Consider the following 16,041-nt stretch of genomic DNA (forward strand, 5'->3'; position numbering starts at 1 on the left):
GAAAATTTTCTATAGAAATAAAATTTTAACAAAATTTTCTAAAGAAATACAATTTTGACATAATTTTCTATAGCAATACAATTTTATACAAATTCTTCGATAGAAATAAAATATTGACAAGCTTTTTGTTTAAATTTGGCAGATTTTTGGTAAAATTGTTTTGAAAACGTGTTACTTTTGTTGGCACGATTTGCAAGAAGTGAAATCTGAAAACCGGTGTATATGGAGGCTTTACCAAAAAAATATACTAATAAAAACTAAAAATCCTGGGGGCCGGTTTATATAGGAGCTATATAAAAACCTGGACCAATATAGCCCATTTTCGAACTTGGGAGCCACCGTGGTGCAATGTTTAGCATGCCCGCCTTGCATACACAAAGTTGTGGGTTCGATTCCTGTTTCGACCGAACACCAAAAAGTTTTTCAGCGGTGGATTATCCCACCTCAGAAATGCTGGTGACATTTCTGAGGTTTCAAAGCTTCTCTAAGTGGTTTGACTGCAATGTGGAATGCCGTTCGGACTCGGCTATAAAAAGGAGGTCCCTTGTCATTGAGCTTAACATGGAATCGGGCAGCACTCAGTGATAAGAGAGAAGTTCACCAATGTGGTATCACAATGGACTGAATAGTCTAAGTGAGCCTGATACATCGGGCTGCCACCTTACCTAACCTAACCTACGAACTTGACCTACTTTCAGACAAAAAAATGTATCTATGCCAAATTTCAGAAAAATAGTGCAATTAAGGAAGGTTGTAGCGTGATAACACAGACAGACGTATATCGCTACATAGTTTTAAAATTTGTCCTTGATCAAGAATATTTTCTAAATTATCGAAAATCCATATTTCGAAATGTTACAAATAGAAAAGTAAACTCATAATACTGTCATTACTATTCTATGGTGATGGGTATACAAATTTCAAGAAGATTACATGTGGACACACGCTCTATGCCAAATTTGGAGATGGGTTTATATGGGACTCTATATACACACAGAGAAGGAATATGATCACCTACCTACTAGATCAAAATTGTATTTATTTTCGTTTGTTATAAATTCGAATTTATTTACTCTTACAGAAAATGCTTTATATTAAAGTGTAATTTCTTTTGTGTAAAATTTCGTTCCGGAGAAAATTAGTTTTCTTTGGGTGTATACAATTTATTAAAACCTTCCATAAACCTAGCACAGTGACCCCATACAGCTTCTCCAAAACACTGTTAACTCGGGCCAAGAGAATTAAGCAAAGCACAATAATGTTTAAGCCTAAAGCATTAATGCATTTATGGGTTTGGTCCATTATCAGAGAAACAAGTTTGTCCAAGAAATTTTCACTTTAGAGGCCAGCCATTATAAAAAACTCAAATATTTAATGTCAAGAAAAATAAAAAAAATATATAACACACAAAAATATTCAAAGTTTCGGATGCAAACTCATGCCGAGATGAAGCGAAGTTTTGTCTCCTCTCTCACCATAGTAGACATAAATTAGTGGACAAACAGTCCATTGAAAATGAAAGTTGAGCAAAAAAACATAAACAGACTTGACAGGTGCATGTGGCATCTCTTCCACACTGGGTAATTAACCAAGCTTGGAGCAGCGCATACCTTTCATATCTGTTGGCATAATTAACACACTTAACTAAGTTGGAAGAAATTGGAGTGTGACGTCAGGTTTGTGATTTTTCACTTGTACTGAAGGTACTTAACTCCAGTTGGGAGATACCATCAAAGTATAATTCGCCATTAGTTATATAAAAACCATAACCAAAAGTATAATCTAAAGCAGTGAAAAGGCAATGCACAATGGTAAAACAGAGACTGAAGTAATGAAAATCCAAACCAAAAACAAAAAGCAACTACTACAAACCAGTGAAAAAAACCCTTAAAAGCCAGTTTTATGCAGGCTCTTTAAAGTAAATTAAAAAAAATCCAGAGAGCAGAGAGAATATTTTCACAATCATAAACACAATGGGTTGGATATGACAAAAAAGGAATCCAAAACTTAAAATAATAATCTCATTATTTAGCATGTTTTCTTTTAGCATTAGATACCCAGCAAAAATTTTAAAACGCAATTCTTGTTTAGCAGCATTGAAAAAAAAAATTCCCATGCGACTTAAGATTTTTTGCTCTTAAACTATACACCAAAAAAAGTTGTTGTCCTCAATCACGAAATTAATTGATCCGATTAATTTTTAATTGAAATGTCTTCAATCACAGAAATGAGAGTATCAATTAAAAATAAATTGAAAGTCAATTAAAAAATTAATTGAAAGTCAATTAAAAAATTAATTGAAAGTCAATTAAAAAATTAATTGATACTATTAATTTTTGTGATTGATTTTTGTTTTAATTAAAAAAAATTGTTGTATCAATTAAATTTTTAATTGAATATTTTTTAAAACTCAATTAAGACTTTAATTGGAAAAATTTTCGGGAATTTTTTTTCTGTGTACGAATGCGCGCAAAACTCAAATTAAAAAGATAATTGTGTCTTAAAGTTATGTTTACTTCAATTATCCGCTTCTTTAGCCCGAAATTAATAGTAAAATTGATTTATTGCTGCGATTGTTTACGACATTTTACAATCATTAATTTCTTTTTATTGAATAAATCAATCACAATAAAAAGTTATTGTGAATCGAGGATACTTCTCTTTAGAAGAATTCAAGCTCTTATAACTGAGAAGTTCTGCACTAATGGGATATTCTAAATAGATCTAACAAATGTTGTATCCAATATTAAAAGAAAACCATCTTATTAGTAGGAACTCACAATAGTGCTTTCATTTATCATAAATATATAAATAATATATTTTAATTGAAATTTATGAAATTTATAAAAATTATTATAATATTGTTTTTATGTTTTTTTAGTGTATATGCTAAATTTAAATAGTTTTCTCTTTGGTAATTTTATAGGTTTAACAATTTTAAATTCAGTGGCAACACTGTGTCATTTGTCGGCTACATAGAAAATAAACTATCACCAAACTTAATTGACTTTATTTTCTAATTAAATTAAAAAATCGAAATATTTTTGAAATATTCTTCCAAATGCTCGAGAAATAAAAATGGGAATTCGGTCACCATGTATATATGGATGAAAATTATGAAGGTGACCCACTGCACACAATTTTTATATCCTAATGACTCTCCACTTCTGAAGCCATATTAGATACTGACAAAATCTGGTGTTACTTTTTTTGTATGGCTCCAGATGTCAGAGTTTTGCTATGATTCGCTTCAATATAGCTGTAGCTCCCATACAATTCTTCCGCCAGAGGAAGACACATATGACCTCCGGAGAACAAATTTTCACTCTGAAATTTTACTTAAAATTTTAGCAGTTGCCACTCGAGCCAAAAATAATCTACCAAATTGAGAGCAAATTTTACCGAAAACTACCAAACAAAAAAAAATTCCAAAATTTTGTTTCTATAGAAAATTTTGTCAACATTTTATTTCTATAGAAAATTTTGTCAACATTTTATTTCTAGAGAAAATTTTCTAAAAATTTTAATTTTATAGAAAATTTTGTCAAAACCTTATTTCTATAGAAAATTTTGTCAACATTTTATTTCTATAGAAAATTTTGTCAAATTTTTATTTCTAGAGAAAATTTTGTCAAATTTTTATTTCTAGAGAAATTTTTGTCAAAATTTTATTTCTATAGAAAATTTTCCCAAAGTTTCATTTCTATAGAAAATTATAGTACTATAGAAATAAAATTTTGATAAAATTATCAATATAAATAAAATTTTGACAAAATTTTCTATAGAAATATAATTTTGACAAAATATTCTATAGAAGTAAAATTTTGACAAAATTTTCTATAGAAATAAAATTTTGACAAAATTTTCTACAGAAATAAAATTTTGACAAAATTTTCTATAGAAATAAAATTTTGACAAAATTTTCTATAGAAATAAAATTTTGACAACATTTTCTATAGAAATAAAATGTTGACAAAATTTTCTATAGAAATAAAATTTTTACAAAATTTTCTATAGAAATAAAATTTTTACAACATTTTCTATAGAAATAAAATTTTGACAAAATGTTCTATAGAATTAAAATTTTTAGAAAATTTTCTATAGAAATACAATTTTGACATAATTTTCTATAGAAATACAATTTTATAAAAATTCTTCGATACAAATAAAATATTGACAAGCTTTTTGTTTAAATTTGGCAGAGTTTTGGTAAAATTGTCTTGAAATTTTGGTACTTTTTATTTTGGCACGAGTTGCAAGAAGTAAAATCTGAATACCGGTGTATATGGAGGCTTTACCAAAAAATTTATTGATAACAACTAAATTCAACAGGTGTTTATGGGTCTAATAAAAATTGCAGTTTCCAGAAGCCTAAAAACTCTAATCGAGAGATCGTTCTATATGGGGGCTATACCAAAACATGGACCGATACACACCATATTTAGAACATTTATTTTGTTATTTTATTTCTATAGAAAATTTTGTCAAAATTTTATTTCTATGGAAAATTTTGTCAAATTTTTATTTCTATTGAAAATTTTGTCAAAATTTTATTTCTATAGAAAACTTTGCCAAATTTTATTTTTATGGAAAATTTTGTCAAAATTTTATTTCTATAAAAAATTTTGTCAAATTTTTTTTTCTATAGAAAATTTTGTCAAAATTTTATTTCTATAGAAAATTTTGTCAAAATTTTATTTCTATAGAAAATTTCGTCAAAATTTTATTTCCATAGAAAATTTTGTCAAAATGTTATTTCTATAGAAAATTTCGTCAAAATTTTATTTCCATAGAAAATTTTGTCAAAATGTTATTTCTATAGAAAATTTTGTCAAAATGTTATTTCTATAGAAAATTTTGTCAAAATTTTATTTCTACAGAAAATTTTGTCAAAATTTTATTTCTACAGAAAATTTTGTCAAAATTATATTTCTATAGAAAATGTTGTAAAAATTTTATTTCTATGGAAAATTTTGTCAACATTTTATTTCTATAGAAAATTTTGTCAAAATTACGTTTCTGTGGAAAATGTTGTCAAAATGTTATTTCTATAGAAAATTTTGTTAAAATTTTATTTCTATAGAAAATTTTGTCAAAATTTTATTTCTATAGAAAATTTTGCCAATATTTTATTTCTATAGAAAATTTTGTCAAAATGTTATTTCTATAGAAAATTTTGTCAAAATTTTATTTCTACAGAAAATTTTGTCAAAATTTTATTTCTATGGAAAATTTTGTCAAAATTTTATTTCTATGGAAAATTTTGTCAACATTTTATTTCTATAGAAAATTTTGTCAAAATTATGTTTCTATGGAAAATGTTGTCAAAATTTTATTTCTATAGAAAATTTTGTCAAAATTTTATTTCTATAGAAAATGTTGTCAAAATTGTATTTCTATGGAAAATTTTGTCAAATTTTTATTTCTATGGAAAATTTTGTCAACATTTTATTTCTATAGAAAATTTTGTCAAAATTATGTTTCTATGGAAAATGTTGTCAAAATGTTATTTCTATAGAAATTTTGTCAAAATTTTATTTCTATAAAAAATTTTGTCAAAATTTTATTTCTATAGACAATTTTGTCAAAATTTTATTTCTATAGAAAATTTTGTCAAAATTTTATTTGTATAGAAAATTTTGTCAAAATTTTATTTGTATAGAAAATTTTGTCAACATCTTATTTCTATAGAAAATTTTGTCAACATCTTATTTCTATAGAAAATTTTGTCAAAATTTTATTTCTATAGAAAATGTTGTCAAAATTTTATTTCTATGGAAAATTTTGTCAAAATTTTATTTCTATAGAAAATTTTGTCAAAATTTTATTTCTATGGAAAATTTTGTCAAAATTTTATTTCTATGGAAAATTTTGTCAACATTTTATTTCTATAGAAAATTTTGTAAAAATTTTATTTCTGTAGAAAATTTTGTCAAAATTTTATTTCTGTATTTCTGTAGAAAATTTTGTCAAAATTTTATTTCTATAGAAAATTTTGTCAAAATTTTATTTCTGTAGAAAATTTTGTCAAAATTTTATTTCTATAGAAAATTTTGTAAAAATTTTATATCTGTAGAAAATTTTGTCAAAATTTTATTTCTATAGAAAATTTTGTCAAAATTTTATTTCTGTAGAAAATTTTGTCAAAATTTTATTTCTACAGAAAATGTTGTCAAAATTATATTTCTATGGAAAATGTTGTCAAAATTTTATTTCTATAGAAAATTTTGTCAAAATTTTATTTCTACAGAAAATTTTGTCAAAATTTTATTTATATAGAAAACTTTGTCAAAATTTTATTTCTATAGAAAATTTTGTCAAAATTTTATTTCTATAGAAAATTTTGACAAAATTTTATTTCTAGAGAAAATTTTGCCAAAGTTTTATTTCAATAGAAAAATTATGAAGTACATCTTAGTTGTAGAGGAATATTATGAAAAAAATTGAAACATCGAGAATTCTACCATCCTACCAAACTGTAAAAAATCTAACAATTTTGGTAGAATACTACCAACTATGGCAACCATGCGTACATGCCGAATTTGTTTGAAATCGGTTCATATTTAGAGGAAAACACCTCAGCTTTCACACAAGGAAAAAAATATGTTGATATCTTTATCAGTTCAAAAGTTGCAGAATTATTTCCAAAAAATCGATTTTAAACCACTGTGCATCGTCATGACTGTGTTTATAGACTTAACCGGGCAAATCTGTCAAATTCATTTAAATATCTACATATTATTAGATCGAAATTTTGAAATGCCTAAACCTTCCCATGGTGACCCAAGCTCTCCTCATTAGCCATGGAGTAAAGTCTACCCAAAGAGAAAAAAGTTTTGGCCTCGCACTATTGCCGCTGCGGAGAGAGGTGAGATGATTATGTTGTAAAAATGCATTCACTACAAAAAAAAAAAAAAAACTGTAAAACAAAACAGAATAAAGTAAAGAAAGAAAGAAGAAAGAAAAACAATATCTTTGGCATTCAGCCTAGACAGGTATTAACCAAAATCTCAGTTGGTTCGGATCAGTGTACAAGAGTGAACGCATAGTCGTCGCAGTCGTTTGTGTTTTGTGTTATCTTCCGAGTTTGCGCACACTCAGTTCAAATTATTATTTTTCCCCCGGCACCGTCCCGCAGACGGATATCCCCGGTCAGACTGATAGTAGTCAGCCAGCCATTCATAGCGAAGCAAACAAGTGGTGGCATACCAAACAATTGGTCGCTCGCTCGTGCATCCAAACAAGGGCCATAAAACGAAATTTTGTATAGAAAGTTTCCTCGGTGTTTTTGTTGTTATTACCTTCTCAGCAAGTTTCTCGTATGTACGTAGCTCATTTACGCATGCGCTTGGATGTGTCCATGCCCATGTAAACACAACGACTTTGATTATTAGTTTGGACATTCCAAGCGGAAAGCAAAGACGAAAAAAAACCCACACACAATTTGGACAATTATTGAAAATTATCAAATTTTTAGATTCCATTAGCGATGACAGATGTGGAAAGTCCACAACAGCAGCAGCAGCAGCCAGATCAAGAAGAGATTAAGAAACTCTGCTTTGAGGGTGCCTGGGCTTGGATTATTGAAATTGCTTTTTGGTGTTTGGTGGCTGTCTTGATTATGTATCTCCTGAGGCGTCTCATCGAGGGACCCTTCTATCGCAAACCCAATCGCATCGATGGCAAAGTAGTCATTGTCACTGGATGCAATACGGGCATCGGCAAGGAAACAGCCATGGAATTGGCCAGACGTGGAGCTCGCCTCTACATGGCCTGCAGAGATGCAGCACGTTGTGAGGCTGCTCGTTTGGAGATCATTGAAAAGACCCAAAACACAAATGTCTTCAATCGTACTCTGGACCTCTCTTCCTTGTCCTCCGTACGACAGTTTGCCGAGAGATTCAAGGCAGAAGAATCCAAACTTGATATACTGGTTAACAATGCTGGAGTTATGGCCACACCACGTAAACTCACAGTTGATGGTTTCGAACAGCAGATGGGTATCAATCACTTGGGTCACTTTTTGTTAACCAACTTGTTACGGGATCGCCTTCAGTCAGCCGCACCTAGTCGTGTTGTTGTCCTCACCTCGGCTGCCTATATCTTTGGACGTATCAACAAGCAAGACTTGATGAGTGAGAAAAACTATTCGAAATTCTTTGGAGCCTATGCCCAAAGTAAATTGGCCAATATTATGTTTACTCGCAAATTGGCGGAAATCCTTAAAGATTCCAAAATCACAGTGAATTGTGTTCATCCAGGCATTGTTCGCACCGAACTTATGCGTTACAACAGTTGTCCCAAAACCTGGAATGTTATTAAGACTTTCATAAATGTTTTCATAAGATCTCCCAGGGGTGGAGCACAAACTTCCTTATTCTTGGCTTTGGATCCCAAAGTGGAATGTGTTTCAGGTGGTTTCTATTATAATATGATGAGACTGCCCGTTTTGCCCAAGGCTAAAGATGCTGAAATGACTAATTGGCTATGGCAAGAAAGTGAGAAATTGGTTGGTTTGAAGCCATCCATTATAACACCTCTCCAAAAGAAAAAGGAAATGGAAGAGAAAAATTCCGAAATGGAAACAGTTAAAGTTGTGGCCAAGGACGACCCGTAATCCATAGAGCAGGGATTTCGCGAAGGGATTTTACAATTCCAACCAGTTTAGTTTGTAAATTAATTTAAGTGAAAAATTATAGTTTTTGATACTTTTTTGTATTTATTAAAAAAAAAAAACAAAAACAACTGCAAAATCAAAATTTAAAAAATAAAATAAATGAATATACAATTTTTAGTATTTATTGAGAACAAAAATCGCTGCAAAGAACTATTTTTTGATTATTGGTACTTTGGGTGATTCACAAAGAAAGATGGCCTTCATTTGTGTATAATTTTTTCCCCTGCTTTAGTTAATTCAAACAACGTACGCAAAAAATTATTAAAGTCAAACAAACTCTCTCAAACCATAATAATTCCATGACTTAAAATAGGGTTAAATTGACTTTAATGACATATGGGGTCCAAATTTTTCAGAATAAGTCTTAGCCTATATTTGAAGCGTTTTTATCTTAAATCTAAAATGTCAATATTTCAGTGAATTTAAGGACGGTTCCTTTAAATCAAAAATGTGTGTTCTGTACCTTAAGGAAAATTTGCCTTTGTTCTAAGACATGCGACTTTAAAGGAGGGACACAAATTTCATAAATTTAATGAAAAAAAAATGTTGAAGCAAAGATTATAAAATTTTATTATTTTAAAGAAATTAGTCCTTAATATTTTGTATATTGTGCATCCTAAAATTTAGGTTGCGTTATCTTTTATATCACGTAAATATTTTAATTTTTAATTGACTTTCAATTATATTTTTTACTATCATTTCTCTGATTGCAGACATTTCAATTAAAAAATTAATTGGATCAATTAGTTTCGTGATTGAATCAGAAAAAAAAATTGTGTGTGTGTGTATCCATAATTGGTGCAAGATCGAAACAGATGCCATGAAAAATTACATACACTGAAAAAAATATTGTTATAACATAATAATTTATGGAACCTTAATTTAAGGTCACACAATATTAAGGACAAATTTCTTAAAAACATAGAAATTTTAATTAAAAAAGTTAAAAGTCTTTACTTTAATTTTTTTAGAAAAAAATCTCTGTGAGGCTGTTTTCTTATAAAAAAATATATGTGAGATACTGTTTTCCTAGAAAAAAGTATTTGTGAAATACTGTTTTCTTAAAAAAAGAGTATGTGAGACTTTTTTCTTAACAAAAAGTTTCTGCGAGACTTTTTCTTAACAAAAAGCGTCTACGAGACTTTCTTAGCAAAACAGTGTTTGCGAGACTTTTTACTTAGAAAAGTTTCTGTGAGAAATTATTCTAAGAAAAAAGCATCTGTGAGACTTTCATCTTTTATCCTTGAAATGCACTTAACTTTTTTCTCAAAAAAAAAACGGTATATGTGTTTCTGTGTCTGTGAGACCTTTTTTGGTAAGAAAAAAGAGTCGGCGAGACTTTCTATCGACTTGAAACTTGGCACAAATACATCCCGGCAAAAAAATTTGGAAGTTCTTCCAAAGGCACAGCTCTAAAAGCACTTCCAGAAGATGCACTCCCAATGATGTTCTTTATTTTAACTACACAGGAAGTTCTTTTAATTCAATTTTTTAGAACTTGATTTTTTCATACTTTTAATGGATAATTTTAGCTTTTTTGTTTCAAATAGGTTAAAAACAGAGAAAGAATTCATAAAATGGTACAAATCATTTCAATTTTGTCGACAAAAATGCTAAATCCAATCTGAAAAAAATTGTGCATTTTTTTTAAATATTTAAGGTCAAACGTTTCCGACAACCGTTAGAATCCATTAAAAATTGCAAAAAATTATAAAAATTATTTTTTGACAAAATATCACAGAATTTTTTAATTTACATCTAAAACATTGAATTCGGATCACACCTAAAGAAGTGATGCAAATTCAGTGCAACGGCTGTTGAAATGGAGGACTTCCGTCCTATGACAAGCCCATGTTAAATTCATCGCTTCTGCGTCAATTTTGCACCACTTCCGGATCCAAAAAGAACATTTTCATTACTTTTTTGGCGACGCTTTTTTTACTGGGATATTATTGATATAGGTCGAATGGAATTGCAACTGGGCCACATTGGTCCATAATGATATTTGCTCCTTCGGAATTCAAATCTGGGGACCGGTTTGTATGGGGACATATACCGATCCACAGATTTGTCTTCCGAAACCTTTTTGAGGAGCAAATTTCATCCGATCCCGTTGAAATTGGGCATTTGAAGTCAATAATATGGTCTCTACTAATCATGCAAAAATTGATCCATATCGGCCCATAATGATATATAGCCCCCATATAAACCAATCCACAGATTTGACTTCTGAAACTTCTTGGAAGAGTAAATTTCATCCGATCCGGTTCATGTTTGGTTATGTCAGTACGTACCCTCTAATAAATAACCATGCAAAAATTGATCCATATCGATCCATAATTATATATAGCCCCCATATAAATCAATCCCCAGATTTGACCTACGGGTCCTCTTGGAGGAGTAAATGTCATATAATAGAATTTTGTACGTAATCCATTGTGGGAGGTACATCAGATTGGGCCTAGAAGAACTTTTGGCCGTGTATACCAGTTTTGGATTCCATTTGGAAGAATAAGAAAATAAACATATTATTTTAAGATATCACCTTTTAATTCCTGAGACATGAGAAAATGATTTTTTTGTGTAATTAGGGCTATTATTTGGGCTCGCAGTCACGGTTTCCATAGTTGGTAGAATTCTACCAAAAATGGTAGATTTTTTAAAATTTTCTATAGAAATAAAATTTCGGAAATATTTTCTATAGAAATAAAAAGTTGAGAAAATTTTCTATAGAAATAAAATTTTGAGAAAATCTTCGGTAGAAATAAAATTTTAACAAAATTTTCTATATAAATAAAATTTTGAGAAAATTTTCTATAGAAATAAAATTTTGTCAAAATTTTCTATAGAAAAAAAAAATGTTGAGAAATTTTTCTATAGGAATAACTTTTTGAGAACATTTTTCTATAGAAATAAAATTTTGAGAAATTCTTCTATGGCAATAAAATTTTGAGAATATTTTATATAGAAATAAAATTTTGAGAAAATGTTACATAGAACTAAAATTTTCAGAATATTTAATATAGAAAAAAAAAATTTGCGAAAATTTTCTATAGAAATAAAATTTTGAGAAATTTTTCTATAGCAATAAAATTTTGAGAATATTTTGAATAGAAATAAAATTTTGACAAAATTTTCTATAGAAATAAAATTTTTTCTAGAAATAAAATTTTCTCTAGAAATAAAATTTTGACAAAATATTATATAGAACTAAAATTTTCAGAATATTAAATATATATTATAGAAATTTGACAAAATTTTGGGTAGAAATATAATTTTAACAAAATTTTCTATAGAAATAAAATTTTATGAAAATTTTCTATAGAAATAATTTTGTTAAAATTTTCTATAGAAATAAAATTTTGACAAAATTTCCAAAAGAAATAAAATTTTATGAAAAATTTCTGTAGAAATAAAATTTTATTAAAATTTTCTATAGAAATAACATTTTGTGAAAATTTTCTATAGGAATAAAATGTTGACAAAATTTTTTATAGAAATAAAATTTTGAAAAAAATTTTCTATAGAAATAAAATTTTGAGAAATTGTTATATGGAACTAAAATATTCAGAATATTTAATATAGAAATTTGACAAAATTTTCTATAGAAATAAAAATTTATGAACATTTTCTATAGAAAGAAAATTTTGTGAAAATTTTCTATAGAAATAACATTTTGACAAAATTTTCTATAGAAATTAAATTTTGACAAAATTTTCTATAGAAATTAAATTTTGACAAAATTTTCTATAGAAATTAAATTTTGACAAAATTTGTTATAGAGATAAAATTTTGAGAATATTTTATATAGAAATAAAATTTTGACAAAATTTTCGGTAGAAATAAAATTTTGAGAAAATTTTCTATAAAAATAAAATTTTGACAAACTTTCTCTAGAAATATAATTTTGACAAAATTTTCTCTAGAAATAAAATTTTGACAAAATTTTCTATAGAAATAACATTTTGACAAAATTTTCTATAGAAATAAAATTTTGACAATATTTTCTATAGAAATAAAATTTTGACAAAATTTTCTATAGAAATAAAATTTTGAGAAAATTTTTTATAGAAATAAAATTTTGAGAAAATGTTATATGTAAAATTTTCAGAATATTTAATATAGAAATTTGACAAAATTTTCGGTAGAAATATAATTTTAACAAAATTTTCTGTAGAAATAAAATTTTATGAAAATATTCTATAGAAATAAAAATTTCATAAATTTTTATTTCTATGGAAAATTTATAGAAATAAAATTTTGTGAAAATTTTCTATAAAATTAAATTTTGACAAAATTTTTTATAGAAATAAAATTTTGAGAATATTTTATATAGAAATAAAATTTTGAGAAAATTTTCGGTAGAAATATAATTTTGAGATAATTTTTTTTTTTATTATTTGGGCTCGCAGTCACGGTTTCCATAGTTGGTAGAATTCTACCAAAAATGGTAGATTTTTTAAAATTTTCTATAGAAATAAAATTTCGGCAATATTTTCTATAGAATTAAAAAGTTGACAAAATTTTTCTATACAAATAAAATTTTAACAAAATTTTCTATAGAAATAAAATTCTGAGAAAATTTTCGGTAGAAATAAAATTTTGAGAAAATTTTCTATAGAAATAAAATTTTGAGAAATTTTTCCATATCAATAAAATTTTGAGAATATTTTATATAGAAATAAAATTTTGACAAAATTTTCTATAGAAATAAAATTTTGATACAATTTTCTATAGAATTAAATTTTGACAAAATTTTCTATAGAAATACAATTTTCAGAATATTTAATATAGAAATAAAATTTTGACAAAATTTTCTATAGAAATAAAATTTTGAGAAAATGTTACACAGAACTAAAATTTTCAGAATATTTAATATAGAAATTTGACAAAATTTTCGGTAGAAATATAATTTTAACAAAATTTTCTATAGAAATAAAATTTTATGGAAATATTCTATAGAAATAAAATTTTGAGAAAATTTTCTATAGAAATAAGATTTTGTGAAAATTTTCCATAGAAATAAAATTTTGTGAAAATGTTCTATAGAAATAAAAATTTGAGAAAATTCTCTATAGAAATTAAATTTTGACAAAATTTTTTATAGAAATAAAATTTTGAGAATATTTTATATAGAAATAAAATTTTGAGAAAAATTTCGGTAGAAATAAAATTTTGAGATAATTTTCTATAGAAATAAAATTTTGAGAAAATTTTCTATAGAATTAAAATTTTGAGAAAATTTTCTATAGAACTAAAATTTTCAGAATATTTAATATAGAAATTTGACAAAATTTTCTACAGAAATAAAATTTTGTAAAAATTTTCTATAGAAATAAAATTTTGACAAAATTTTCTATAGAAATAAAATTTTGAGAAAATTTTCTTTAGAAATAAAATTTTGACAAAATTTTCTATAGAAATAAAATTTTGAGAAAATTTTCCATAGAAATAAAATTTAGTGAAAATTTTCTATAGAAATAAAATTTTACAAAATTTTCTATAGAAATAAAATTTTGACAAAATTTTCTATAGAAATAAAATTTTGACAAAATTTTCGGTAGAGATATAATTTGAACAAAATTTTCTATAGAAATAACATTTTATGAAAATTTTCTATAGAAAATTTTGTGAAAATTTTCTATAGAAATAAAATTTTGTGAAAATTTTCTATAGAATTTTGACAAAATTTTCTATAGAAATAAAATTTTGAGAAAATTTTTTATAGAAATTTAAGTTTGACAAAATTTTCTTTAGAAATAAAATTTTGTGAAAATTTTCTATAGATATAAAATTTTGACAAAATTTTCTATAGAAGTAAAATTTTGACAAAATTTTCTATAGAAATATAATTTTGACAAAATTTTCTATAGAAATAAAATTTTGACAAAATTTTCTTTAGAAATAAAATTTTGACAAAATTGTCAATAGAAATTTAATTTTAACATAAAAACAGGGTATATATTCCAGTATATCGTATAGGGTATATATGCTTCGGTCCGGTCGAATTCAGTATTGATTTTATGTTTTTGATAACATAGCTCCATAAAAGATTTCTTGGAGATGTGATTAAAAACACATAGAATGCCAACCACAAATAAAAATTCTGTAAATTTAATAAAATATTATTTTGAAAAAGAAAATGGAAAATACATAGCATTTTTGCAATCTAACTATTACTCCACACTTTGCTTTTATTTTACACTATTTTTAAATCTTTTTAAATGCATATTTAAAATCTGGAAAAAAATCTTTCCATAACTACCTTTCATTATTTGCATTTTTTCTACGATAGTTGTAGCAATTTTTTATTTTGTTTCTGCTTACAGTTGTTTTTTGTTTGTAAGTGAAGCAAAATAACAGCAATTCAGCATTTTTGATTACTATAACTTATGAAAATTTTTGCTCGCAATACAATTCTCTATTAAATCATATCTAGTTATTTCCTAACAATCATTTTACCTTATTATCGAATAATTAAAAACATAGACATTCATTATAGTATAGTATAAAAACTATATATTTTTATAGATAATAGAAATATAATCACGTCATTATTTTACTTCACATGATGGATATTTGCAATTCATATAAGTTGCAATTTTATATCAGAAAAAATGCCGTAATACAAACAGAAATGTACAATTTCATAGAAAGCCTTTGGAATTGAATTCTATTGCAAAGACTGAAGTATTCCACTTAAATGTAATGACTTAAGATTTCATAGTAAATGTTTATATTAGCTTTATACATATTTTTATATTGTCATAGTTGTTATACAAAATTCAGATAACTTTAAAACTATTTATAATTTATCTTACGATTAAGATTCTTTTGTTAATTTTTTTTCCAATACAAATTCTCTATAGAATTTATGATGATAATAAATTATTTCGCTAGCGTAGAAGTTCCAGAAATAAAAAATAATATTTTAAGGTGTATGGAAAATAAATTTAAGTGAGGTAGGTTAAGTATTATGATATCAGCTATGATTTAATAAATAAATTATTATATTGAATAAATATCAAATATTATCAGTATAAATATATAAAGTATACTAAAACTTATTTGTATTAAATTATTTTAAATAAATTTCTCACAAGTTAAAATTTTTGAAATATCTTATATCTAGTACTTGGACCGACCGAATAAGTCTTTTTTGTAGTCTTATTTCCTCATCCAATAAGAAAAAAATAAAAAAATAAAAATGTCAAATATCCGTTAGTGCTAAATTGTTCCCTAAAGGCTAAATATTTAGTAAATCCACTTCCACATAAATAATATTCAGCAACGGGTATTTAAAATAAAACAAAAAAAATAAAATCTTCAATTAAGTAAAAAAGACGAAAAATGCTAGAGAACAA

The 16,041-nt window shown here is 25.9% G+C and overlaps 1 protein-coding gene and 1 long non-coding RNA gene across 2 annotated transcripts in view; one reads left to right on the forward strand and one right to left on the reverse strand.

Moving 5' to 3' along the window:
* Positions 1-16,041, reverse strand: part of LOC142230276 (uncharacterized) — a 148,473-nt gene that overhangs the window by 109,776 nt on the left and 22,656 nt on the right. The window lies entirely within an intron of this gene.
* On the forward strand, positions 7,008-8,814 carry LOC142230250 (retinol dehydrogenase 12). Its single transcript, XM_075300887.1, has 2 exons — positions 7,008-7,323; positions 7,478-8,814. Exon 2 carries the CDS (start codon positions 7,490-7,492, stop codon positions 8,615-8,617), a length of 1,128 nt encoding a protein of 375 aa, XP_075157002.1. The 5' UTR covers positions 7,008-7,323; positions 7,478-7,489; the 3' UTR covers positions 8,618-8,814.

This window comes from Haematobia irritans, chromosome 3, assembly GCF_050003625.1.
Source record: "Haematobia irritans isolate KBUSLIRL chromosome 3, ASM5000362v1, whole genome shotgun sequence".
NCBI classification, from domain to species: Eukaryota; Metazoa; Arthropoda; class Insecta; order Diptera; family Muscidae; genus Haematobia; species Haematobia irritans.

Excerpts from the sequence above, each read along its gene's own strand:
- LOC142230250 (XM_075300887.1), top strand. The coding sequence starts at position 7,490 with ATGACAGATGTGGAAAGTCCACAACAGCAGCAGCAGCAGCCAGATCAA.